The sequence below is a fragment of the Dendrobates tinctorius genome, unplaced genomic scaffold (genome assembly GCF_039654945.1).
Source record: "Dendrobates tinctorius isolate UK_male_01 unplaced genomic scaffold, ASM3965494v1 ptg000104l, whole genome shotgun sequence".
NCBI lineage: Eukaryota > Metazoa > Chordata > Amphibia > Anura > Dendrobatidae > Dendrobates > Dendrobates tinctorius.
In genome coordinates, this window is record NW_027361772.1 from 14,948,581 (window position 1) to 14,976,071 (window position 27,491).

Consider the following 27,491-nt stretch of genomic DNA (forward strand, 5'->3'; position numbering starts at 1 on the left):
ATGTCTGATCTGCGAGAAGACCTTGATCTTTTTCGGGGGGGGGGGGGGGGGGGGTTTATACCCCTCACATTCCATGTCATACATATCAACTCAGACCTCATGTTTTACTCCGCTGAATATGGGGCATATCATTACCCAGGCAAAATTTAAAGACATCACTTAAAGATTGAAATTGTTGTTGGCTGCGAATCTTACATAAAAAATATATAAAACCACTATAGAGAAAAAACAAAGTAAATAAACAACAAACAGTATGGGAGCAAGGTCTTATACTCCCATCATGAAGCAAACAAGGGGATATCATCACTGAGCACAGTGTCTGGTATTGTTGGTAATTGGACGCTTGCAGACAAAGCTCCAATCAGACCATTAATGCAAAGGTACTGACTAGCAATATATGCACTAGGATTCCTTTGCAGCAGACCCTTTGTGGGACCGTAGCCACTCAGTCGCCTCCACTGGATCTGTAAAAAACAAGGTGGAACCCTCGTGGTGGACCACCCGAAGCCGGGCCGGATAAATCATCAAGTACATAACATTCCTCTCCCGGAGACTCTTTTTGACCTCCATGAACTGCGCCCGTTGTTTCTGAAGTTCCATGGGGAAGTCTGGGAAAATCGAGATCGTGGCGTTGTTGAACTTGATGGGGCTTTTCTGCCGTGCCAAACGCAGAGCCACATCCCTGTCCCTGCAGTTAAGGAGACGTGCCAGAAAAGGTCTAGGTGGGGTTCCAGGGGGAAGAGGCCTAGTGGGGACTCTGTGGGCCCGCTCCACCGCAAATGTTGGCGAGAATTCGTCTCCCAGAGTAGTTTTGAGCCAATCTTCTAGGAATTGCTCCGGGTGTTGACCCTCCGAACTTTCCGGGAGCCCAATAACTCGGATATTATTCCGACGCATTCTGTTTTCCACATCATCCGCTTTTTGCCTCCATGCGTTCGTAGAGCCTGCCACTTTCGTTAGTTTGGCTTCCATAGGTGTGATGGTATCTTCTACGTGGGATACCCTTGCCTCCACCTCCATAATGTGGCCGCTCATGGCTTGCATATCTTGTCGGAGACGCCCCACCTCGGTATACACGTCCTCTATCTTCCAAGTCAGAGATGTCCTGATTAAGGATATGGCCTGCATCAGTTGTTCAGACGCCTGTTTAAGGGTTAATTCCTCTTGCTTATTCTCCTCCATGCCTCCAGAAGAGCGGCTTTTACGCTGAGCCTGTGAGGGGTTATTTTTAAGGGGTCGTGAAACATCAGAATGATCTATTCTAGCATACGCTTTCAGTTTTTCAGCTGCTTCTGATCCCTTAGAGTGACTCATTTCAATAGCAATATGGCACAGCTGGATGTTAAGAACAGTACACTCTGGAGTCTTCTGTTATAGGCGTAGCAGGGCTATCATATAATGGTAGCAGATCCCCAAGAGCAGCACAGATCTGAAGGGCCACGTAGGGAGACAATGTCCGGCTACGAGCAGCAAACAAGGGACCTTATGACCCGGGGGGGAGACCACAGCGCCCCACAGGGCCAGCAGCCAGGAAGGGGCCCAAGCCCTTAAAGTAATAGCGCTGGCAGGCTAGGTGACTTAGTTTAGTAAAGAGAAGGAACGCGGTGCCCAATCTTTCAGGGCACTCACCGCTTGTCCCCCACAGTTCTTCAGGATATGTGCTCACCGTCCGTCAGCGCTGCAGCGATGGGGACCAGCGCCGCGTCTCTCACAGGCAGAGCGTGTGCTTCCAAAGATGGCTGCCGCCTCGTGCAGGCCCCGCCGGCCGCCCTGACTTTTACAGCTGCCAGTACACAAGAGTAAAATAGTAAAGCCAGCTCACCTGTTCGTGGCGTGTTGTCAGCACGGACTGCAAGTGGAACACTTGATCAAATTGTGAAAAAAAGAAAAAAAAAAAAAAAAAAAATAGTCCAGCTGATGCAAAAAGGCTAATTTATTGAAAAATCCATGATAAGATCGGCATACCGCAGACAGAAGCGGCACTGCAGCTACGCGTTTCGAGCACTGTGTGTGTTCTTTGTCAGAGCTGCACAATGACGCTTTGAAAGACAATTTATACTAAACACCACCACACCCCCAACAAGTCGTGATAAAAGCACTAGAGACAAAACTTAGATAAAAACAAATACACAATTACAAAATATTGGTTTAACTACATATGTACAAAAAAAAGACAAAAAATCAATTCTTTAGTAATGAAACAATAATTCCCTCCGAAGCTTAAGTCCGGATGGACGGCAGGTATTCAGGTGGAACATCCAAAAAGCTTCGCGATCCCGCAGATATTTTCGAATGTCCCCTCCTCTCGATGATGGAAGAATTTTTTCTATTGCAAAAACCTGGAAAGAAGTAGTGTTGCGTTCATGTTGGTGCACAAAATGTTTAGAAGCCTGTGAAATAGTACGAGAAGAATCAGAAACGTTACAAATATCCCCCAAATGCTCAGAAATGCGCTTTTTCAAATTCTGGATAGTAAAACAGACGTACATTTTGTTACAAATCGAACAATTAATAACATACACCACATATTGGCTGTGACAATTCATAAACTGATTTATATTAAAATGCTCAGAAGCATTGGAATTGGACAATTTTTTAGTAGTGGAAACAAATTTACATATTTTACACCTGTTCTCTCCACATCTAAAAAAAAAAAAAAAAACCTTTGCAACTAAGCCATGTGGTTCTATTACGTTTTCTCTCATTATTTAAAACTGACAAAGAATTACCCAAAGTTTTTGCTCGTTTTGCTACAACTGCACATTCCAGGTTCTAATATTTTAGGTAATATTTCATCTTCTTCCAAAAGAGGTAAATCTTTGAGAACAATTCTTTTAATGTCATAGAATTGCATACTATACTGTAAAGATAAAACACGGATATTCTGCCATATTTTTAAATTCATTTTTCATCATTTAACAAATCAGATCGTTTCTTTTTTTCTATTTTGTCGGGCAATAGTATACTGCATGCGCACAGTGGCCATCCAAAGCACACTATTCAATCTATACCTGTAGGGGAATTTACGTGTATAAAACGCAATGGTAGTGATGAAAGCAGGTTAATCTTAGAATTGAAAGAAAGTGAAAAAAAAAAAAACTTAGTAAATTGGGGGTACCCCAAATGGAGGTTAAAAAGAGCTGAGAAAATAGTAGAAAAAAAAAAAACAAAAAAAAACCGATCTGATTTGTTAAATGATGAAAAATCAATTTGGTTGGAGTGCAGATGCATCACCTACGTGCTGGAGATGCGGAACGGGTACTGGCAGCTATTTTCATATTTGGTGGCAATGCCCCATCAGCCTTAAATTCTGGCAACAAGTTGAGCGCCTTATTAATAACGTGGTACAGAAAAAACTGAGTTTGAAACCAGAGACAGCTTTATTGAATTTCTTGATCTGGCCTGAACATAGAAAGGCATCAATTTTGGCCCAACATATTCTTGCTGCGGCCAAATTGTTAATACCGGTCCACTGGAAAACTACTAACCTTCCCATTTTACTGCAACTCCAGGATAAGGTTCACTTGCTTTATCATGTGGCAGAAACGGTGTCCCTGGTGAACCACGCTCAGGCTTCATTCCTGGACATTTGGCAACCATGGGTTAACTATAGATCCTCATCCATTACTAAATAAATTAAATCTTACTTTGTCGCATTCCACGACCTACCGTGCCTACCCCCCCTCCCCCTATCCACTTCCTCCCTCTTTCCAACTATTTCCCCTCTTACTGTACCTATTCTTATCTCCATTCCTCTCTCTTTAGTCTTACTCTCTGCTCTCCTTTTTTTTTTTCCCATATTTATATCTATAGATGATTCTCTACACTTTGATTTTCAGGCAAGATTGGTACACCTGAACGGACTCAAATACGTATTACTTTATTCTTGCAATGGACTTACACTCCGCACCATAACCGGTTCATCCGGTTCTCTGAAGACTGAATCACTATCATGGTGCAGACCTCTTTTCTCACCTTGTTTGTTCTCATACTGCTATCAACCGCTCATTTCACATTACCTAATCCCGTTTCACGTGTAGGAATCGTAACCTTTATGTGAATGTCTTATTTTTACTCTTTAATAAAAAAAATTTTGAAGAAGAAAAAAAAAAAGAAAAAAAATATGGCAGAATATCTGTGTTTTATCTTTACAGTATAGTATGCCATTCTATGACTTTCAAAGAATTGTTCTCAAAGATTTACCTCTTTTGGAAGAAGATGAAATATTATCTAAAATATTCTAAACATTTTGTGCAACAACATGAACGCAACACTACTTCTTTCCAGGTTTTTGCAATAGAAAAAATTCTTCCATCATCGAGAGGGGGCATTCGAAAATATCTGCGGGATCGCAAAGCTTTTTGGAGGTTCCACCTGAATACCTGCCGTCCATCCGGACGTAATCTTCGGAGGGAATTATTATTTCATTTCTAAAGAATTGATTTTTTTGTCTTTTTTTTGTACATGTACAGTTAAACCAATATTTTGTAACTGTGTATTTGTTTTTATCTAAGTTTTGTCTCTGGTGCTTTTATAACATGACTTGTTGGGGGTGTGGTGTTGTTTAGTATAAATTGTCTTTCAAAGCGTCATTGTGCATCTCTGACAAAGAACACACACAGTGTTGGAAACGCGTAGCTGCGGTGCCGCTTCTGTCTGCGGTATGCCGATCTTATCATGGATTTTTCAATAAATTAGCCTTTTTGCATCAGCTGGACTATTTTTTCTTTTTTTCAGCACACAAGAGTCCAGCAGCGCTCTCCCGCGGGGGGCCAGGAGTGCCCCGGAGTCCAGGGAGGTCCGAAGACAGGCAAATATATCACGGTGGTAAGGGTCTGCTGGTCAGATATCTTCAGGATGCCAGGAGCTCTCTCTTAGTGCGTCCTTTCGCCGCCGCTACATAGCCACCTCCCCAAATTTCAACAAATTCTTGATGCAAACATAACACAATCTGTAAAAAAGATGAAGATGAAAAGAGGATGGCTTCTACAAAAGGATAATGATCCTAAACACAAGTCAAAATCCACTATAGACAACGACAAAAGGCGCAAGCTGAAGGTTTTACAATGGCCCTCACAGTCCTCTGATCTGAACATCATTGAAAATCTGTGACTAGACCTCAGAATAACAGAGGATGCAAGACGGCCCAGGAATCTCACAGAACTGGAAGAATTTTCCAAGGAAGAATAGATGAAAATCCCTCAAACAAAAAATGAATGACTCTTGTCTAGTTACAAAAAGCTTTTACAAGCTGTGATACTTGCAAAAGGGGGCACTACTAGGTACTAACCATGCAGAGTGCCCAAACGTTTGCATCGGCCCATTTTCCTTTTTGTAATTTATAAAATGTAAAAGGGGTGCCCATATTTTTACATGCCACTGTACATGACATAACAGGACCGCTCTCCAGCCTTCCCACAGCATCATAAAACATAAGGAACACACCAGCCAGATTAGGGATAAAGTTGTAAAAAAAAAAAAAAGTAAAGCAGGGTTAGGTTATAAAAAAAAAAAAAAAAAATACCCTAAACATCTCACAGAGCAATGTGCAACCCATCACTCAAAAATCGAAGGAGTATGGCACAACTGCAAACCTACCGAGACATGGCCATCCACCTAAACTGACATCTCAAGCAAGGAGAGCACTAATCAGAGAAGCAGCCAAGAGATCCATGGTCATTCTGGAGGAGCCCCATAAATCCACAGCTCAGGTGGGAGAATCTGTCCACAGAACAGCTATTAGTTATGTACTCCACAAATCTGGCCTTTATGGAGGTGTGGCAAGAAGAAAGCCATAAAAAGTCCCATTTGCAGAAGGCACTCTGGTCAGAAAAGACCAAAGTACTACTTTTTGGGCTAAATGCAAAATGCTATGTGTGGCAAAAAACTAACAATACACATCACCCTAAAAACACCATCCCTACAGTCACTCATGGTGGTGGAATTATCATGCTGTGAGGAAGCTTTTTTTTCCCAGAAGGGACAGGGAACCTGGCCAGGGATGATGGGAAGATGGATGGAGCTAAATAGGGGGCAATCCTGGAGGAAAACCTGTTAGAGGCTGTAAAAGACTTGAGACTGGAGTGCAGCTTCACCTTCCAGCAGGACAATGCCCCTAAACATACTGCCAGAGCTACAATGAAATGGTTTAAAACAGAGTTGGGCAATTGGACAGAAAAGTCCAGCTACACAGAAATGGTGATGTGTCCCATGTTAGAAAGGGATGACTGTTACTACATTCCACAATCACCAAAATCACTTAAAAACCAAACCTCGACCCAACCGCTATGTCCAGCTATTGCCCAATATTGCTGCTCCCATTCGCTTCCAAACTCCTGGAGCTGCACGTCCATGTTGAACTTTCCTCCCACCTCTCATCTAAGCTGCTCTTTGACAACCTACAATCTGGTTTCCGCCCCCATCACTCCACTGAGACAGACCTGACCAATATTACTAACGACCTACTTACAGCCAAAGCTAACGGACAATACTCTATACTCCTGCTTCTAGACCTGTCCTCTGCTTTTAAACAGTTGACCACTGCCTCCTACTACAGATCCTCTCTTCCTTTGGCATCAAAGACCTCGCCCTATCATGGATCTCCTCATACCTCTCCAACCGCACATTCAGCGTCTCCCACTCCCACACCACCTCCTCATCCCACCCTCTCTCTGTTGGAGTCCTCCAAGGCTCTGTTCTAGGACCCCTACTCTTCTCAATTTATACACTTGACCTGGGACAACTCAAAGTCCCACGGATTCCACTACCACCTTTATGCCGATGATACTCATATCTACCTCTCTGGCCCAGACGTCACCTCTCTGCTGTCCAGAATCCCGGAGTGTCTATCAGTCATATCCTCCTTCTCCTCCCGCTTCCTCAAACTCAATGTGGACAAATCTGAACTGATCATCTTTCCCCCATCTCACAGATCTTCCTTACCTGACCTATCACAAACAACATCATCACGCTTTTCCCCGTACCGGAGGTCTGCTGCCTCAGAGTAAAGCTGGAGTCACACATAGCGACTTACCAGCGATCCTGACAACGATATCAACGTGTCAGGATCGCTGGTAAGTCGCTATGTGATCGCTGGTGAACTGTCAAACAGACAGCTTCACCAGCGATTAGCACGGCATCGCTGTGTTCGTTAGCGCTGATGCCATGGATCCATGTAAAAAATAGAATTAAAATAAAAAATATTGTTATTCTCACCTTCCGACGTCCCGCGCAGCCTTCCCGCCTCTCTCCACACTCCGGTCCCAGTAATCCTTTGCGAGAATTACCGCGATGACGTCCGTTCTCGCGGGATCGCGAAGTCTCGCGGTCATTCTTGCAAAGGATTACTGGGACCGGGAGCGTGGAGAGAGGCGGGAAGACTGCGCGGGACACCGGAAAGTGAGAACAACAAATTTTTTTTTAATTATTTTACAGCTGATCGCTGGTCTCCCGCCTGTCACACGCAGCGATGTGTGCTGGCCAGCGGGAGATCAGCGACGAAAAAAACGTCCAGAGGTTTCTTGCAGCGATCAGCGATACCGGCAGGGGGGCCGGTTGCTGATCGCTGTCCCACACAGCGATCTCGCTGGTGAGATCGCTGTTGTGTCACAAAAGTTGTGACTCAGCAGCGATCTCGCTAGCGAGATTGCTATGTGTGACGGGGCCCTTACCCTTTACTCTGCCCTGTCCTTCAAAAAGCACAACCAAGCTCTCTCCATCTCCTGTCGCCTCCAGCTCAAAAATATTTCCAGAATCGGTCCTTTCCTCAATCTACTAAAATGCTTGTGCAGGCCCTCATCATCTCCTGCCTCGACTACTGCAACATCCTTTTCTGTGGCCTCCCTGCTAACACCCTCGCACCTCTCCAGTCCACCCTTATCTCTGCTGCCCGTCTAATTCATCTCTCTCCTCCGCTTCTCCCCTCTGCAAATCTCTTCACCAGCTCCCATTCTCTCAGTGTATCCAGTTCAAATTACTAATACTGACCTACATACAAGGCCATCTATAACCTGTCTTCTACATATATCTCTGGACTAATCTCCTGATACCTTCCCTCACGTAATCTCTGGTCCTCCCAAGACCTCCTTCTCTCAGCCACACTTATTCGCTCCTCATCCAACTGCCTCCAAGACTTCTCCCGAATAGCCCCTGTTGTGAGTTCATTTTTCCCTTCAACACTGAGGCCCGAGGAACTCCCTCTTCTGGTAAGGAAGGGTAGTGAGCCTGATTATCAGACATCTGAGACTAATGATGACTGGCTGAGTGGAGTCTCTGACTGGATATAAGGCGGACGACGCCCTTCTGCCCTGCGGGTGATTTCTCTGTGGACTTCTAGGACACCAGTCTGATTCCTGCTCTCCTAAAGCTAAGTTTTTTGCTTTGCCTGTTGCATTTGTGTTTTGTTTTCCTTGCTTTTCTGGATTCTGCCATTCCCTGCTGGGGTGAGCTGATTCCCCTTGTGCCTATAGCTCTGTCTTCAGTATATGCCTGAGTACTGACATAGCTTTTTGAAGCCTAGCGTCTTCAGGGCCTTTTTCACTGTCAGTCTGTTGGCTCTTATTTTCATAGGGTTTTTCACGGATTGCAGACAGCAGCCTTCCTGTCCTTTCCTATGTAGTTAGTTTGGGCCCAGTCTTTGCTCAGCCAAAATTTCTGTCTGTGTTAGTGTTTTCATCTTGCTTCACCGTCATTATTTGTGGGGGGCTGCCTATTGCTTTGGGGTCTGCTCTGGGGCAGTTTAGATTTCCCCTTTCTTTCTTTAGGCCTATTTATTTCTCCGGCTGTGATTGAGGGGTCTAGGGCATCGTAGTAACCCCCCACGGCTACTGCTAGTTGTGTTGATAAGTTCAGGGGTCTGCAATCCGATAGCTGCCAACTTCTCTGGTCTTCTGGACTTAGCTAGCATTTGTTTTTGCCTCCTACGGTGACTCAATCATAACAAGCCCCCATCCTCTGGAATTCTTTGCCCAAACACGTCCGACGGAACCTGAAAACCCACCTCTTCAAGAAAGCCTACAGCCTGCAATGACCCTGCTGCCTCCTCACCACTACCAGAGATAGCACCTCAACCAACATCGGAACTGCTGCAATCCACCAACCTACTCTCCTTCCCCACCATCCTGTAGCATGTAAGCCCGCAAGGGCAGGGTCCTCTCCCCTCTGTATCAGTCTGTCATTGTTAGTTTGTTTACTGTAAGTGAGAGGGCTGTGGAGTCGGTGCTCATTTTGGTGGAGTCGGAATAAAATGGACCGACTCCTAAAATATATAATAAATTGGGTACAGTAGTTCAATGCAGAATGTGCTGAATATTTTTTCATAGGAATTTGGGAAAGTTATGAAATGTCCTATATATGACTGTTCTATTCACACACAGCGTTTTTCCTGCGTTTTTTGAGGATATGTTTTTCAGTTGCAAAAGCAGATCAGCTTTTTAAAAAACCGCATCACCTGAAAGGTTTTTGAGCTCATAGATGTTTTCAATAGCAAAAGCAGATTAGAAATCTGCTCTATCTATATATCCATATCTGTCTATCCATATCATATCTGTACCAAAAAGAATGATAGCCGGGTAGCACACAGACTAACACTCTTTTTTTTAGCACCAGTCAGGTACACCTCATAGCTGCCCAAAAGGACACCCAGGACAGGCATTGCTCGTCTTCAGTAACATCAACATCAATTGATAGTTGGAATAAATAGACTGCATTCATCACCACATCTTCTTAAGGTGTAGGCTTTATTTTTAAGTGTAGGGGTGTGCAGTATGAGGTTCTGCAGCAGCTGAGGTGTGCAGTATGAAATTCTGCGGAACAGCATGAGGTTCTGCCCCCCCCCAGGTTTGATCCTGACTACTCCCATAGTGTGAATGTAGCCTGAGGATCTAGGCTTTATCTTAGCCGAGATAAGTCATAATGTGCGCGTGTGTGTGTGTGTATATATATATATATATATATATATATATATATATACACGTACATACATACAGTACAGACCAAAAGTTTGGACACACCTTCACATTCAAAGAGTTTTCTTTATTTTCATGACTATGAAAATTGTAGATTCACTCTGAAGGCATCAAGACTGTAAGTTAACACATGTGGAATTATATAATTAACAAAAAAGTGTGAAACAACTGAAATTATGTCTTATATTCTAGGTTCTTCAAAGTAGCCACCTTTTGCTTTGATTTCTGCGGTGTGCCCTGTCAGGTTTAATAAGTGGGATTTCTGGCCTTATAAATGGGGTTGGGACCGTCAGTTGTGTTGTACAGAAGTCTGGTGGATACACAGCTGATAGTTGACTGTTAGAATTTGTATTATGGCAAGAAAAAAGCAGCAAAGTAAAGAAAAACGAGTGGCCATCATTACTTTAGGAAATGAAGGTCAGTCAGTTCGAAAAATTGGGAAAACTTTGAAAGTGTCCCCAAGTGCAGTGGCAAAAACCATCAAGCGCTACAAAGAAACTGGCTGACATGAGGATCGCCCCAGGAAAGGAAGACCAAGAGTCACCTCTGCTGCGGAGGATAAGTTCATTCGAGTCACCAGCCTCAGAAATCGCAGGTTAATAGCAGCTCAGATTAGAGACCAGGTCAATGCCACACAGAGTTCTAGCTGCAGACACATCTCTACAACATATATACAATACACCAACGGCGCTAGTGTGCAGGGTTGATTCAGCAGCGAGTAAGGAACCCCCACACCACCAGGGGTGAAAATAAACAATTTTAACAAAATGATACTCGCGCTATAAATCAATGGAGAATAAAAAAAACTATATATATATACACACATAGTTACCTGTAGGATCAAGGCAACAAACTCATAAGCATTAGATGTTAGAGGATACTGAGTATTGATGGATCAAACTCTGAATAGGAGTGCAGTGGGAAACGCCCACTGCACCCACCCACGCCCACTGCACTCCTATTCAGAGTTTGATCCATCAATACTCAGTATCCTCTAACATCTAATGCTTATGAGTTTGTTGCCTTGATCCTACAGGTAAATAATATATATATATATATATATATATATATATATATATATATATATACACAACGACAAAGCAAAGTCCAGCAATAACGTGAGCAATCCAGGATGCTGTTAAAAATTTTTTTCTTTTTATTCATAAATCCATTAAAATGCAATGGTCCAAGCAGTTCAAAACAGCAATAACGCAGGAAAGTCGTGCAGGTAGGACTACGCGTTTCAGCGGTATCTGGACCGTGAAGAAGGCGGGTTCTACCGCTGAAACGCGTAGTCCTATCTGTTTACATATCTACAACAACTGTTAAGAGGAGACTTTGTGCAGCAGGCCTTCATGATAAAATAGCTGCTAGGAAACCACTGCTAAGGACAGGCAACAAGCAGAAGAGACTTGTTTGGGCTAAAGAACACAAGGAATGGACATTAGACCAGTGGAAATCTGTGCTTTGGTCTGATGAGTCCAAATTTGAGATCTTTGGTTCCAACCACCGTGTCTTTGCGCGACGCAGAAAAGGTGAACGAATGGACTCTACATGCCTGGTTCCCACCGTGAAGCATGGAGGAGGAGGTGTGATGGTGCTTTGCTGGTGACACTGTTGGGGATTTATTCAAAAATGAAGGCATACTGAACCAGCATGGCTACCACAGGATCTTGCAGCGGCATGCTATTCCGTCCGGTTTGCGTTTTGTTGGACCATCATTTATTTTTCAACAGGACATTGGCCTCAAACACACCTCCAGGCTGTGTAAGGGCTATTTGACCAAGAAGGAGAGTGACGGGGTGCTAAGCCAGATGACCTGGCCTCCACAGTCACCAGACCTGAACCCAATCGAGATGGTTTGGGGTGAGCTGGACTGCAGAGTGAAGGCAAAAGGGCCAACAAGTGCTAAGCATCTCTGGGAACTCCTTCAAGACTGTTGGAAGACCATTTCCGGTGACTACCTCTTGAAGCTCATCAAGAGAATGCCAAGAGTGTGCAAAGCAGTAATCAAAGCAAAAGGTGGCTACTTTGAAGAACCTAGAATATAAGACATATTTTCAGTTGTTTCACACTTTAATTATATAATTCTACATGTGTTAATTCATAGTTTTGATGCCTTCAGAGTGAATCTACAATTTTCATAGTCATGAAAATAAAGAAAACTCTTTGAATGAGAAGGTGTGTCCATACTTTGGTCTGTACCGTATACATGTACACAGTGTATTACATATTTACAATTTATTACAGTTTGTGTTCTAAAGTTGTATTCCAATAAATATATATTATGTTCTACCTAAATATCTTGATTATTGGATCATAGAAATGATTAAATGTCTGATGTTCACATTGTACTACAATACATTTTTCACTTAAATATAAGCAATATATGTGGGAGTCGGAGTCGGTGGAAGGGAAATTGAGGAGTCGGAGTCGCAGGTTTGGCTTACTGACTCTGGTAAGTGAAATCGTAATTTGTATTTAACCCCTTCTCATGTACAGCACCATGGAATCAATGATGCTATATAAATAAATATTAATAATAATACTGTTTAAAACGATGGTGGGTCACAGTCAGTAGAATCCACAGTAGACTCACACAGAACAAGTTATAGGCAGACAAATGAGGTTTCTTATAAATAGCAGGGCTGTGGAGTCGGAGTTGTGGAGTCGGAGCTCATTTTGGTGGAGTCGGAATAAAATGGACCGACTCAGACTCCTAAAATATATAATAAATTGGGTACAGTAATTCAATGCAGGATGTGCTGAATATTTTTTCATAGGAGTTTGGGAAAGTTATGAAATGTCCTATAAATGGCTGTTCTATTCCTGATCTAAGGCTACATTCACACACAGCGTTTTTCCTGTGTTTTTTTGAGGATACGTTTTTCAGCTGCAAAAGCTGATCATCTTTTTAAAAAACTGCATCACCTGAAAGGTTTTTGAGCTCATAATGTTTTCAATAGCAAAAGCAGATTAGAAATCTGCTCTATCTATCCATTTATCCATATCTGTCTATCCATATCGTATCTGTACCAAAAAGAATGAAAGCCGGGTAGTACACCAATATATATTCTGTTCTATCTAAATATCTTGATTATTGGATCATAAAAATGATTAAATGTCTGAGGTTCACATTGTACTACAATAAATTTTTCACTTAAATATAAGCAATATATGTCGGAGTCGTGGAGTCGGTGGAAGGGAAATTGAGGAGTCGGAGTCGCAGGTTTGGCTTACCGACTCCACAGCCCTGATAAATAGTATTGTTTTATGATCGATGGGGTTCCAATGCCTCGGAAACCCACCGAGTCTACATGGACACAGCCCCATAAAAAAGTTGTCCTATTGCTGACCCTTTATTACATTTGCTCCACTAAAGAGGAGCAAATCGCTGTGGTCGGAGGTGCAGAAATGGTCAGCTGTGAGACTGTGTCCTCTGGCTAACAGTTTTGCTACATGCCGGGGAGCTCCCCCTGCACCATGTGCCGCGTCCCCGGGGAGCTCCCCCTGCACCATGTGCCGCGTCCCCGGGGAGCTCCCCCTGCACCATGTGCCGCGTCCCCGGGGAGCTCCCCCTGCACCATGTGCCGCGTCCCCGGGGAGCTCCCCCTGCACCATGTGCCGCGTCCCCGGGGAGCTCCCCCTGCACCATGTGCCGCGTCCCCGGGGAGCTCCCCCTGCACCATGTGCCGCGTCCCCGGGGAGCTCCCCCCTGCACCATGTGCCGCGTCCTCGGGGAGCTCCCCCCTGCACCATGTGCCGCGTCCTCGGGGAGCACCCCCCTGCACCATGTGCCGCGTCCCCGGGGAGCTCCCCCTGCACCATGTGCCGCGTCCCCGGGGAGCTCCCCCTGCACCATGTGCCGCGTCCCCGGGGAGCTCCCCCTGCACCATGTGCCGCGTCCCCGGGGAGCACCCCCCTGAACCATGTGCCGCGTCCCCAGGGAGCACCCCCCTGAACCATGTGCCGCGTCCCCGGGGAGCTCCCCCTGCACCATGTGCCGCGTCCTCGGGGAGCACCCCCCTGCACCATGTGCCGCGTCCCCGGGGAGCTCCCCCTGCACCATGTGCCGCGTCCCCGGGGAGCTCCCCCCTGCACCATGTGCCGCGTCCCCGGGGAGCTCCCCCTGCACCATGTGCCGCGTCCCCGGGGAGCTCCCCCTGCACCATGTGCCGCGTCCCCGGGGAGCTCCCCCTGCACCATGTGCCGCGTCCCCGGGGAGCACCCCCCTGAACCATGTGCCGCGTCCCCGGGGAGCTCCCCCCTGAACCATGTGCCGCGTCCCCGGGGAGCTCCCCCCTGCACCATGTGCCGCGTCCCCGGGGAGCACCCCCCTGCACCATGTGCCGCGTCCCCGGGGAGCTCCCCCTGCACCATGTGCCGCGTCCCCGGGGAGCACCCCCCTGCACCATGTGCCGCATCCCCGGGGAGCTCCCCCCTGCACCATGTGCCGCGTCCCGGGGAGCACCCCCCTGCACCATGTGCCGCGTCCCGGGGAGCACCCCCCTGCACCATGTGCCGCGTCCCGGGGAGCTCCCCCTGCACCATGTGCCGCGTCCCCGGGGAGCACCCCCCTGCACCATGTGCCGCATCCCCGGGGAGCTCCCCCCTGCACCATGTGCCGCGTCCCGGGGAGCACCCCCCTGCACCATGTGCCGCGTCCCGGGGAGCACCCCCCTGCACCATGTGCCGCGTCCCGGGGAGCTCCCCCTGCACCATGTGCCACGTCCCGGGGAGCATCCTCATAATCTGTGCATTTTTGGGGACTCCGCCCCAGCGGACCTGCCATCTCCCCTCCTCACAGGGCTCACACCTTCCGGCTTCCCACTGGTTCGGGGCAGTACAGCTGGTGACAGCCACAGGCGCCTCCCGGCCCGCGGTTGTCAGTCCCTCTGCGCCCCTACTGCTCCGGGTGACTGCACAGCCGCCATCTTCCCGCCCCCCAGCTCTCCCAAAAGGGGGCGCCCTAGGTGGACGCACAGGGTGAGACCGTGACCGGTCACTGAAGCACCGGCGGGAACACAATACCTGCGCTCCGGCGGCTCCTCCCATCTCTCCGCCTCCGGCCCAGCTTCTTGCAGTCTCCTGGGGATAATATCCGGAGCCCCAGCCGGTGGCGGCCTCCCCCTGCCGCGGCCGCGCCAGCACCTCCCCGGAGGGATAATACCCGCTGCCATCTCCGGCTCTGTGCGTAGCCGACATGAAAGTAGCAGAGTAAACAGCCAGCCGCGCAAACACACTGCTAGTGCGCAAGCGCGGTACGAAGCGTGGCAAGCAACCGTCAACCAATCACACCGGTGGAGAATAATCAGTAGCCAATTAGACTTGAGCGTGCGAAACATGACACGCCCACTACAGTTTCAAACAGCCAATAAGGAGTGAGGAAATTATCTGTCACTTTACCCATAAGTTACCGCCTTCACTTGTCCTCTATAAGTATTCTAGCCAATCAAGAGTGCAATAATCCGCTTACGTCACTCTAACCTTCTCAAATCAAAACTGCAATATATGCGCAGGCGCATATGAGACGTATCCTTTTTTGACCGCGCCCACTTTTATCTTTTCAGCCAATCAGGGTTCAGATATTAACCACACCTCTCAGCGAGCATTAACTCCTGTTGTCCAATCGGGTGTAATGTAATAATAGACGGCAGCCGTGTGACCACACCCACCCAGCGCGGACATATGACGTCACGGCCGTAGTTATATTCCGCGACTCGTGTGGCGTGCGTCATTTATTGTTTTTGTATTGAAGGATGGCGACGCTTCTTGCCGGCTTGTTGGCGCCGTGGTGTCCGGTGTGAGGCTCTGCCCCGAGTAGGGGGCGGGTGAGAGGATGAATTACATGCCGGGGACCGCCAGCCTCATAGAGGACATTGACAGTCAGTATAGCGCGCACCTGGCGTCTGCTGCGGGGCGGGGGGGTGACTGAGCTCCGAGGTGACTTCCGGTTGGTTGCCATGGGCAACTGGTGCTTTTTATCTTAAAGGGATTGTCCTGAGAATATTCAATGTCTAACAAATCCCTTTAAAATGAGGTTTCAAGTTCCAGAAAAGGCCTGTTCCCCAGCTTAAGTGGTTTTTGTTAGACATTGAGCTTTCCTCCCCATCACCCGGTCCAGCTGAGTCTCCGCTTCTGCACCCTGTGTCAGTTATTGCCGTCGCCAATCACCAGGTCACTAGTTTGATCCGCTGAGCTCACTCGTTGGCTTCAGCACTGTAGTTAATATACAGGGAGCTGCGGCGGAAACTCGGTGGTAGGTCAGGGGAGGGTGAGTAAAGCACAATTGTTGTTGCTTGGGAATGTGGTTTCCAAAACCATTACACTCCTTTAAGACGAATCTGTCAGTAGATTTGTTACCTCGCTTCAGATCGGCATGATGTTGGGGCAGAGACCCTAATTCCAGTGATGTGTCACTTAGGTTATTGGGGTGCAGTAGTTGTGATAGTTTTTCTGATGTAGCAGGGCTTAGAAAGCTGCTCCTGCCCACACTAGGTTATCTCTGTACATTATGTAAGCACAGGAGGGGACGTGGTCAGACCAGGTGTCTGGAGGGCACCAGTCTGGCACTGATAATGTCCTGCTGATAAAACACTTGTTGTGTAGGAACGGCACTTGATCAATACATGACACATCCAGAAATCAGGGGCTCTGTCCCTACGTTAAGCTGCCCACAGATTAGAGCAATAACCTGCTGACAGATTCCTTTTAAGTGACTGAGATTTTCCGACCCGTAGCCATGATGAGGGGTACGGTATATAATAATCATGGTGTATCAGCGGATTCCCCCTCTGCTTCAGAGCTTCCATCCATATTCAGATCAATGGAACTGAATGTCTGCCATGCGGGTGTTTGTCCTGAAAAGCAGGACCGTGGCATTGATAAGACAAACCTCCGAAGCTTCAATTTCCCCTGACTCTGACCCCACAGCACTGGTCACTACTGAGCATGTGCATAAAGTTAAGCACAGATTCATCTCAGCTATGACCCCACAGCACTGGTCACTACTGAGCATGTGCATAAAGTGCAGCACAGATTCATCTCATATACGACCCCACAGCACTGGTCACTACCGAGCATGTACATAAAGTGCAGCACAGATTCATCTCATCTATGACCCCACAGCACTGGTCACTGCTGAGCATGTACATAAAGTGCAGCACAGATTCATCTCCACTACGGCCCCACAGCACTGGTCATTACTGAGCATGTGCATAAAGGGCAGCACAGATTCATCTCATCTACGACCCCGCAGCACTGGTCACTACTGAGCATGTGCATAAAGTGCAGCACAGATTCATCTCATCTATGACCCCACAGCACTGGTGACTACTGAGCATGTGCATAAAGTGCAGCACAGATTCATCTCATCTATGACCCCACAGCACTGGTGACTACTGAGCATGTGCATAAAGTGCAGCACAGATTCATCTCCACTACGGCCCCACAGCACTGGTCACTACTGAGCATGTGCAGCACAGATTCATCTCAACTAAAAGCTGAGATCCTTAGATCAGGAACATATATTTTTAGGACATTTCATAACTTCCCCAAACTCTTATGAAGACATTTACAGCTCATCCTGCATTGTGCTGCTGCACCCAATGTATTAAATAGTTTAGGAGTCGGTCAATTTTATCCCGACTCCACCAAAATGGACACAGACTCTGACCCCAGAGTCCAGGTTAAAACCCTTTAGGATTGAGCATCCTTTTGTTACATAGGTTAAAAAACAGCTAGGTTCATAAAGCACAATCTTTCTCCACAATTTACATTTACCATATCTCCCCCCCCCCCCCGAGCCACGCTTATTCCAAACAATGAAAATATTTAGAAAAAGTAAACCCAGTCTATTGCTGTCACACTGACCTGAAGAATCAAATTGTCAGGTCACTTTTCCTGCACTAACAAATCCCAAATAATATTGGAGTTGAGTTTAAATATTTTTCAGTACTTTACATTGTAAAATCAATGGTGTCATCCAAAACTACAACTTGGCCCACAAAAATGTCTTCATGTGGCTATAATATAGGAAAAATAAGGTATGACTCTAGGAAGGTGAGGGGGAAAAATGAGAAAAAGGAAGAGATTAAAAGTAACTAGGATTTCAGCTTGCCAGTGTGAGAACAGTCATAAAATCGGAGCATAGATCGGGACTTTACAGCTGGGTTACTCACGGAGCGGCTTGCTGTAGTTATGATAAAACCGTGTTTTGTTTGGTTTTGTCTTGTACAGCTTTGCTCGTTTTTGGTGTTGATGGCCTTGTGCTGTCTGGCTACACTGTGCATAGGCACTAAGCTGCCAATCAGTGTTGGTGGTGGAGATGGCCACAGCTCATGAATAAGGGGGATTTTGTAGCAGGAGCTCATCACCGAGAGAACTAACAGAGCTGCAGTGGATCAACGTTTTACGTGTTAAGTTCTGTTAATGTTAAGTGACCCAGCGCTGGAATCAGTGTCTGTCCTTATATAATGCTGGGGAAGCAAAAAGAGTGACAGATTCTTTAAGAAAGGGATTCCTAGATATTTTTTCCCTTTTAAACTCTAGTTTTAATATTTCTGGTTATTGTAGTCCACCCTTTCCATCTATTACGGTACTTTCGCTACTCACCTCTAAACCCGCTTTAGTTCTACAATGTCTGGGGCACAAAGCTCAGAGAATTTATCAAGACTGTGTATCATCTGCCAGCTTGGCGTAAGACCCTCCATTTACGTAAGGGGTGCAACCATTGCGATAAAGCTGGTGCATGGACAGCCCAAATGATGCGCCAACTCTCTGCCCACTGCAATGTGACGGTCTGTGCTCCCTTATGTGAAGTCCTGCTCACTTTTTTTTTTTAAATACTAGAAAACTGACGGGGAGATGCCGTCATAAGATTGGGGATGTCGCTTTAAAGGGATTGTCTGAAAAAACGTACCTATCCACAAGATAAATGCCAACTTGATTGGACGGGGTCCAGTCTCTCGGATCAGCAGAACAGGGCACTCTTATCCCAGTTAGAATGGAGCGGCATTATGAACGTAACCATCGCTTTGTTCATTCTTTATAAGGCTGCAGAGCGATGCACTTGACTTTTTTTGGCAGCCTCATAGAAAAAGAATGACGCTGTGGTTGGATGTCCTTTTGCATTTTTGGAAGAAGTTCCCCTGATCTGTGTATCGATGCAGGTCCCAGGGATTGGCCCCCCCTTTTAATGGCTAATAATCGGTGTTGATGCGGGAGTGCCTGAAATCTGGGCAGTCTGATTTCCTCCCCCCTGTAAATGACTTTGGTGGCTCTGCTATACCATATGACTGTACCTTTTTTTTTTTTTTTTTTTTTTTTTTCCAGAAAAACACTTGGTCCTACTCAGAGATGGAAGGACGCTTATTGGATACTTGAGAAGCATTGACCAGTTTGGTAAGCCTCTCATTTTGGTGGGTTTCATTTCCTTTGAATGGGGTCTCCAATATGCAACACTGGGCTGTTAGAAAAATAATCACATCTTATCTTGTGTCTGGTATTGACTGCACAAATGTAACAGGAGTGACCTCTATCGTATAACCCCTAAATTAATGGCTCAAAGGGATCTTTTTCAATTACAGAAGCTTCTTGTGCAGTTTAAAGTAATAAAAGGCTCTGGACCCAGTAAGGGTGTGTAAAGCCTAGAGCCTCCGCCACTGCTCTGTCACATCGGCAGCGCTGCTGCCAATCACTGGGTTTAGTGACTCTACCAGAGTTGCATGAGCTGCTCGCTGTTTGCAGCGCTGTCAAGGTGAAGTCAGTGCCACAGACTCGGACACTGGGAGCAGCAGTAGACACTCAGCGTTGGACGTGAGCAGGGTGAGAGAGTCTGTGGTCATAGACAAAAGTTAAAAATTCGTAAGACACCTCCATTGAAGCGGGGACCTCACATTAAACATGGGATTATTTACAAGTAGGGAAGAGAGAAACTAATTGAAGTGAACCTGTCACCTGTTTTGGCTGCTATAAGATGTGGCCACCGCCTTTCAGGGCTTATCGACAGCATTATGCTGTAGAGAAGCCCCCGATCCGACCTGAAAGATAAGAAAGATTTTCTTATACTCACCCTGGGGGTTAGTCCGATGTGTGTCGCAGGTCCAGGTCCAGCACATCCCATCTTCTTGCGACGTCGCCCTCCTTGATTCATGGCTCCTTGCTTCGCCTTCCTGCGCAGGCGTACTTCTCTGCCTTGTTGAGGGCAAAGTAAAGTACTGCAATGCAGTCTCTCTGGCCTTTCAAAGCGCCTGTGCACTGCAGTACTTTGCTCTGCCTTCAACAAGGCAGAGAAGTATGCCTGCACAGGAGGGTGGCGTAGCAAGAAGATGGGAGACCCCTGGACCTGTGACACCCATCAGACTGCCCTCTTGAAGCCATACACTACCGTAGTGGGTGTCCAATCAGCCTGTATAAATGATTGATGACAGCGAGTAGTTCTTTTATTAGTGTGGAACTGGCAGTGACCGTACTGGGGTGTATATGTATAAATGTGAGTCTATATATTCCGTGCATTGGAATCGGTGGTGAATTTACCATACACTCACCGCGAGTCCCCCAATAACTGGCCTAGTAGTGGAAATAGCCGCCGTTCATCATTTGTCAGTCAGTTGAATAATTGTCCTGATTAGTCACCTTTTATCACTTGAGTCTGCTGTGGCGTCATGGTGGCGCCCACAATCCTTGTCACCATCCCGAGAAGGTAGAAGCTACTTGCACCTGTATAGGATGTGGTGGCGTGTCCTGGCTATATGCCGTCCTCATCACAAATGTTCCCTATATAGTGAGATACTAAGTACATCTGCTGCATTAATCTCTGGAGTCTTGGGGGTCACAGCAATGTGTGGGTTGGATACCATTGTAGCCACATCTTAGCTGGGAGCAAGGCTTGCTACAGACTGGTTTATTGCCGAGAAATAAGTGTTCCTACCCACTGATTGCAAACCAGTGAATGGTCAGGAATTAAATCGCAAGCTGGAGATATTGGGGGGGGTTTTGGTGTGTGGCGTGTAATGGGGCAGAGATTTGGGTGCAGCATGGAATTGCAGCAACTTTTCATATTTTAGGCAGCTAGAAAAGGTGGGACAGAAGATGGATGGCTCAACCACAACCCAGTAGTCAAAATAATTGGTATAAGAAAGGGAGAACTTATAATGAGATGTTTTCCAGCTCATACAGATTCTGGGGCTAGTGTGATGGATGAAAAGCCAGTATTGATGTAACTGCCCACCAGTGTGTGAGATGGTAGGCAAAACATGTGGTTCATATATAGATTAAGCCTTGTTTACATAAAACTGCTCCCCTTTAAAGGGTTAATATAGAAACTTCTTTGTGCTGGGTGTTTGCATGATTCACAGCCTCACATAGTGACTTATTGATGGCCTGTACATCACTAGGTGGCAGTGGTGGAGCTGGCACTGATTGCCATGTATTCTATATCCACACTGTATTAGCGGCTGATCACTGGCCACTGGACATCCAACTGGAAAGAGGGAACTCCCAACATTTGGTGGTCAGGAGGCTTTCTGAGTTTTATACATGGACAAGCATTCATGGGGGGGGGGGGGGGGGGAAGGACGGACATGTTCCCATGCATGAGTACCCCTGTATATTCGCATCACCAGATGGTAATATGCAGAGATGTATCTAGAGATGTATATGAAACATAGCAGAGTGGGTATGCACTGCTCAAAAAAATGTAAAGGGAACACTAATATACCACATCCATAGTGAATTGGGTTGATAGCAGTAAAACATAAAAATGATCAATGTAAATCAATATGCCATGGAGGTCTGGATTTGGAATGATACTCAAAATCAAAGTGGAAAATCAAATTACAGGCTGATCCAACTTCAGTGGAAATGCCTCAAGACAAGAAAATGATGCTCAGTAGTGTGTATGGCTTCCATGTGAATGTATGTCCTCCCTACAATGCCTGGGCATGTTCCTGATGAGGTGGTGGATGTTCTCCTGAGGGATCTCCTCCCAGACCTGGATTAAGGCATGAGTCAACTCCTGGAAAGACTGTGTTGCAGAGTGGTGTTGGTGTATGGAACAGACATGATATCCCAGATGTGCTCAATTGTATTCAGGCATCAATGCCTTCATCATGCAGGAACTGCTGACACACTTCAGCCATATGAGGCCTAGTATTGTCATGCATCAGAAGGAACCCAGGGCACCTGCATATGGTCTCACAGTGGATCTCATACCATTACCTAATGGCAGTCAGGCTACCTACCCGCACGCAACCTTCGATCATCTCAAGATCTCCTTCTCTACCCCCCCCCCCCCCTTATCTCTTCTTCCCACAACCGCATTCAAGACTTCTCCCGTGCTTCCCCCATACTCTGGAACTCCCTGCTGCAACACATCAGACTCTCACCAACAACGGAAACCTTCCAGAAGAACCTGAAGACTCACCTGTTCCAACAAGCCTACAGCCTGCAATGATCCTCGATCTACTGAACCACAGCAAGACCTGCTCTACCCTCTCCTACTGTATCCTCACCCACCCCTGTAGACTGTGAGCCCTCGCGGGCAGGGTCCCCTCTCCTTATGTACTTGTGTGTCCCTTGTCTTACACATGTTTACTATACTTGTCTATATTTCCCCTTTTCACATGTAAAGCGCCATGAAATAAATGGCACTATATAAATGCATAATAGTAATAATAATACCTCTGGCTAGAGCATGGAGGGCTTTGTGGCCCTCCAAAGAAATACCTCCCTACATCATTACTGACCTCATGCTGGAGGTCATTCTGCAGGGCTCTGGCACCGCTCCTCCTTTTCCTCCTTGCACAAATGAGGATGTAGCGGTCCTGCTGTTGGGTTGTTGCCCTCCTACAGCTCCCTCCAAGCCTCCTGGTGTACTGGCCAGTGTCCTGGTATCTGCTCCATGCTCTGGACACTACGCTGACAGACACAGCTATTTTCCTTACCACAGCTGGCATTGATGAGCCATCCTGAATGAGTTGCACTACTTGAGCGACTACTGTGGGTTGTAGACACTGCCTCATGCTCCTGTACAGTACCTCTAGGGGTGAGGGCATTTCGACTACTAAGAGTCACTTCCTTGTCTTGAGGCATTTCCACTGCAGTTGGATCAGCCTGTGATTTGATTTTTCACATTTGATTTTGAATATCATTCCAAATCCAGACCTCTAAAATGTGTATGTGTATATATGTGTGTGTGTGTGTGTGTGTGTGTAATATATAAAAAAATTATATATTATAATTATATATATTATAATATATAATTTTTTTATCTATCTTTTACAGTTACTGGTTGGGTATGTGAGTCTCATATCCTGTAAAATAAATATATTATGTATACATAACGCTTCCTTATAGAGTTAGTTTATTTTTGTGCACTGGAGGTGTACCCATCCATGTAGCAGCTATTCCTGTATATTTACCTGCTTTTGTGATGAGTGATTGTTATTCAAATATCTGTAGGGAAATTTTAGTTCTTGCTGAAACTTGAACATTTGTTATGCAAACAGCCCCCCCATGTATACAGGCACAAGGCCTATAGCTTGGTGCTGGCCGCGTCAGAGGATCAGGAGTTGGAGAGGTTACGTGGTAGTACTTATTGATGAAGTGAAGGTACCGCTAAATAACTAGAGAGACCATCACATTTCTTGTGAGTCTATAACAGTATCTGTCATCTGGTTTAGTAAATAATCTCATTCCCCACTTGACTGCTAGATCTTAAGGGCCCGTCACACTAAGCGATATCGCTATAACGTCACTGGTTTTTGTGACGTAGCAGCGATATTGCTAGCGATATCACTGTGTGTGATACTTACCTCTGTCCGCTCCCCCGCTGTCTGTCGCTGATCGCGCGGGAACGTCCTGGACCCTTTCTCGTCGTCAGCTTCCTGCTGGGCTTCCTGCTGTGGAGACGAGCGACGCGTGGACGCAGGCGGGAGGACGTCAGGATCGCCTCGTCTGCCAGGTAAGTAGTGACCCCTGCGACGTTGCTGGTGAGATCTGCCTGTGTGGCAGCTCACTAGCGACCACTTAGCGATGCACCAGTGATCCTGACCGTGTCATATCGCTGGTCGGGATCGCTGGTGCATCGCTAAGTGTGACAGTACCTTTACCGCTCCTGAAAATTTGAGTAAATCTGCATGCAAGTGGCAAAGGATGTGGGAAATGTATGGTGTCAATTCATTGCTACTTCCAGGTGTTATAAAAGCAATGGTGCAATGTCTGAACTTTAGATGTTTTTCAAGACCTGTAATGGCGTAAGTTGAAATCACCTTACAAGAACCCGTTCCTGATTGTCCATGAGCGGCACCTAGTGCCCACCCGAGACCCCTTTAACAAAGCGTTCTCCTGCTCTGGCCCAGGCCTGGTATGGCGGCACAGCCTCATGTAGCGCCTGGATGCTTTCAGGAACTATCTGATCTCACTAGTCACTTCTGCTTTTTTTTTTTTTTTTTTTCTCCCCTGTTTTTAGCCAATCTTGTTCTGCATCAGACTGTGGAGAGGATACACGTTGGGAAGAAATACGGCGATATTCCTAGAGGAATATTTGTGGTACGAGGAGAAAATGTGGTCCTTCTTGGAGAAATAGTGAGTAACGAAAGTGGTGAATGCCTGCAATGATCTTCTAAAAAAAACAATCTGGCAGATGTCTGCATGGAGCTCAGCTGTTAAGATCACCTGACATTGGATAACCTTGGTCTTTTCAGCCATAAAGGGGTTTCTATGACTTGATCTATTCTTGGGATGTCATCAATATTAGAGCAGTGGGGGTCTCACTCTTGGCGTCCCCTCTGATTAGCAGTGAAGGAGCCATTCACAGTTTACCATGCACAGCTTTTAGTAGTTGTTCCTGGTATTCCAGTTCATCCAAGGTAACGAAAACTCTGCGCACAGGTATAAATAGGATATATTGGCCAGTGGTGTATACGGGCGGGATATCTGCATCAGTGGCAAACTGGAACAGTCAAGTGAAAGGACCGGTTTATATTAGTTCATCATTTTACGCTGCCTGTGTGCAGCATTATCTTTGTTTTGGCCACATTTCAGTAATCGAACACAAAGCAAAATATTTTAACTAATTCCATGAAATCAATGAATGATGCCTAATGGAGCTTGAAAATGGATTTTCACAACTAGACTATCCTCTTAAAAGGCATAGTCTGGTGTAAAGGGGGACTGAACATGTGACCAACACCATATTGGAGGGGATCACACTACCAGGACCCCCACTGGTCACCAAAATGGGAAGCCCTGTGAACGGCCATAAGAGCACATTCGAGGGGCTGCTGATAAGTCTTTGGCTTTACCCAGAAAGAAACGAGATGGGAAGATAAAACTTTACATTTATTCCACGTACTCTTCACTGATGTGAACACACTACTTACATCGGTATTCCTAGTTCTGTAAGCCTTGCAAAAAGTATTTTGGTTGTGCCTCAAATCAGGCATCCGTAACAGGCATGGCATCAAATGGTGTGAAATTTGGTACCCTTGAGGTGTTTCTTCAGGTTTGGAAACATGATAGTTGGAGGGAGCTAGATCTGGTGAATAAGGTTTTGCCTTGGTCGCTTGTGCTGTGTAGAGCGTCCTTAGTCTCATTTGCACATGGAAACACAAGAAGCAATGGAATGAAACTGAAAGGGAGGAGACACAGATTAGATACTAGAAAACTTTGACAGTGAGGGTGATCAATGACTGGAACAGGCTGCCAAAAGAGGTGGTGAGTTCTCCTTCAATGGAAGTCTTCCATCAGAGGCTGGACAGACATCTGTCTGAGATGGTTTAGTGAATGGTGCATTGAGCAGGGGGTTGGACACGATGACCCTGGAGGTCCCTTACAGCTCTAACCTTCTTCGATTCTAATGACATCTGGAAAATGGAAGGATGCTGGTACATGTAGTCTCCATGCACACAGATTATGTGCGTCCCTGAACATTAAGTTGTGAAATCTTAATGGGGGATATAGAAAAAAATATCAGAATTGGCATTGGTGCTTTTTATTTTTCTGTTGCTTTGTGGATGACCCCTTTAATGAACTATGGATGGATCGGTCTTTATCAGTAACAGATTTAGAGTTTATTAGTGATGAGTGAATGTGCTCATTACTCGGGTTTTTCCTGAGCATGCTTGGGTGATCGCCGAGTACTTGGTAGTGCTCGGAGATGTAGTTTCTATTGCCACAGCTGCATGTATAGCTACTTGACAGTCTGAATACATGTGGGGATTCCCTAACAGGCATTCCTCACATGTATTCAGGCTGTCAAGTAGCCACAAATCATGCAGCTGCGGCGACAAACTTAAATCTCGAATCACGCCAAAATACTGGGAGGACACCCAAGCATGCTTGGGAAAATCTGAGCAATGAGTATACTCGCTCATCACTATTATCTTTTTCTTTTGTCACCACAGGACCTGGAGAAGGAGAGCGACACACAATTACTACAAGTCTCCATTGAGGAGATCTTAGAGGAGCAGCGTTTAGAACAGCAAGGCAAGCAGGAGGCCGAGAAGGTAAAGCTGCAGGCCCTGAAGGAGCGAGGCCTGTCTATTCCCAGAGCAGACACCCTGGATGAGTACTGAACTCTGGAGCGGATGATGGCACTGTATGTGTCCACACTTACCACACATCCCAGGGGGATTACTTTAGGTTATGCCTTTTTTCTGTCTGGACTAGTCTTCTGCAGCCGCAATATATTAATTATGGGTAAAATGTATTAAATGATTCCGGCTGCATGTAATGACGCCAAGATGAGAGCACTTATGTTCCACAATGATGAGGGGAAGAAATCCCATTAAAGATTTAATTTGATTGGTTTATTTTTTAATCATTGTGCTTCTTCTCTTCATTATACCATGTGTTTGTAAAGCTGGAAAATGCGTGGGAATACCTGTGTATGCCTCGAGGGATTTTTGTCTAGTGCAGGATGCCAAGGAAAATCCCTTTCCTCCTCTGCCCCTTCAGGCTGTACACAAAGCAGAAAAATGTATTGGTGGGCCTGTAATTGTCAGGTCATAGTGAGTTATGGTACAGAGAACACCATCAGACTTGATTGGCTTTGCTTGGCTTTCTACGGAGATGATGGCAAAACCATGTACAGACTTGTACTTACCGTACTATGAGCCAGTTCACCACTAACCCCTCTTCAAGCTAATTTTCTCAATGGTTTAGCATTTGCTGGAGTCCAAGTGGGTGATATTCGTTATTTTTCACTGGGGGCGTCTCCTTGTATAATGCTGACCAATCATAAGCAGGCAGCAACATGGCAGAAAAAGAAAATGCCTACACAATAGTTCAGGTTTCTCAGTGTGAGATGTAATGATACAGCTGTGATCTCAGTGCTGGGAGATTACAGCACAGATGACACACACCTTTCAGATAGGTTTAATGTGGAGTGGGGCAGCACAGCTGAAGTTAGCGGTGTCCTATTATAAACCCTTCAATCAGCTCTCCCCTTTTCACAGCGCTGTCAGCTCTGCTGTTCTGTGCCTGCCCCTACACAGAGCGTCCTGAGGGTCAGTAACGACATTT

The 27,491-nt window shown here is 46.2% G+C and overlaps 2 protein-coding genes across 3 annotated transcripts in view; one reads left to right on the forward strand and one right to left on the reverse strand.

The window, feature by feature from the left end:
* The window catches only part of BAG4 (BAG cochaperone 4), a 46,708-nt gene extending 31,452 nt beyond the window's left edge, over window positions 1-15,256 (reverse strand). Inside the window, exon 1 of one of the 2 annotated variants that reach the window (XM_073588798.1) lies at window positions 14,997-15,256. In XM_073588798.1, the coding sequence (XP_073444899.1) occupies window positions 14,997-15,170 (174 nt within the window). In that variant the 5' untranslated portion in view covers window positions 15,171-15,256. The remainder of the gene's footprint in view (window positions 1-14,996) is intronic. The other variant, XM_073588799.1, reaches the window with a different exon arrangement.
* A 418-nt stretch (window positions 15,257-15,674) lies between these two features.
* On the forward strand, window positions 15,675-26,787 carry LSM1 (LSM1 homolog, mRNA degradation associated). Its single transcript, XM_073588800.1, has 4 exons — window positions 15,675-15,850; window positions 19,299-19,367; window positions 24,436-24,551; window positions 26,372-26,787. Exons 1-4 carry the CDS (start codon window positions 15,805-15,807, stop codon window positions 26,540-26,542), a joined length of 402 nt encoding a protein of 133 aa, XP_073444901.1. The 5' UTR covers window positions 15,675-15,804; the 3' UTR covers window positions 26,543-26,787.
* The last annotated feature ends 704 nt before the right edge of the window (window positions 26,788-27,491 follow it).

Coding starts and splice junctions, on each gene's coding strand:
- LSM1 (XM_073588800.1), top strand. CDS start 15,805: ATGAATTACATGCCGGGGACCGCCAGCCTCATAGAGGACATTGACA. Junction 15,851..19,298: donor CCTCATAGAGGACATTGACA/GTCAGTATAGCG, acceptor TTTTTTTTCCAG/AAAAACACTTGGTCCTACTC. Junction 19,368..24,435: donor GAGAAGCATTGACCAGTTTG/GTAAGCCTCTCA, acceptor CCCTGTTTTTAG/CCAATCTTGTTCTGCATCAG.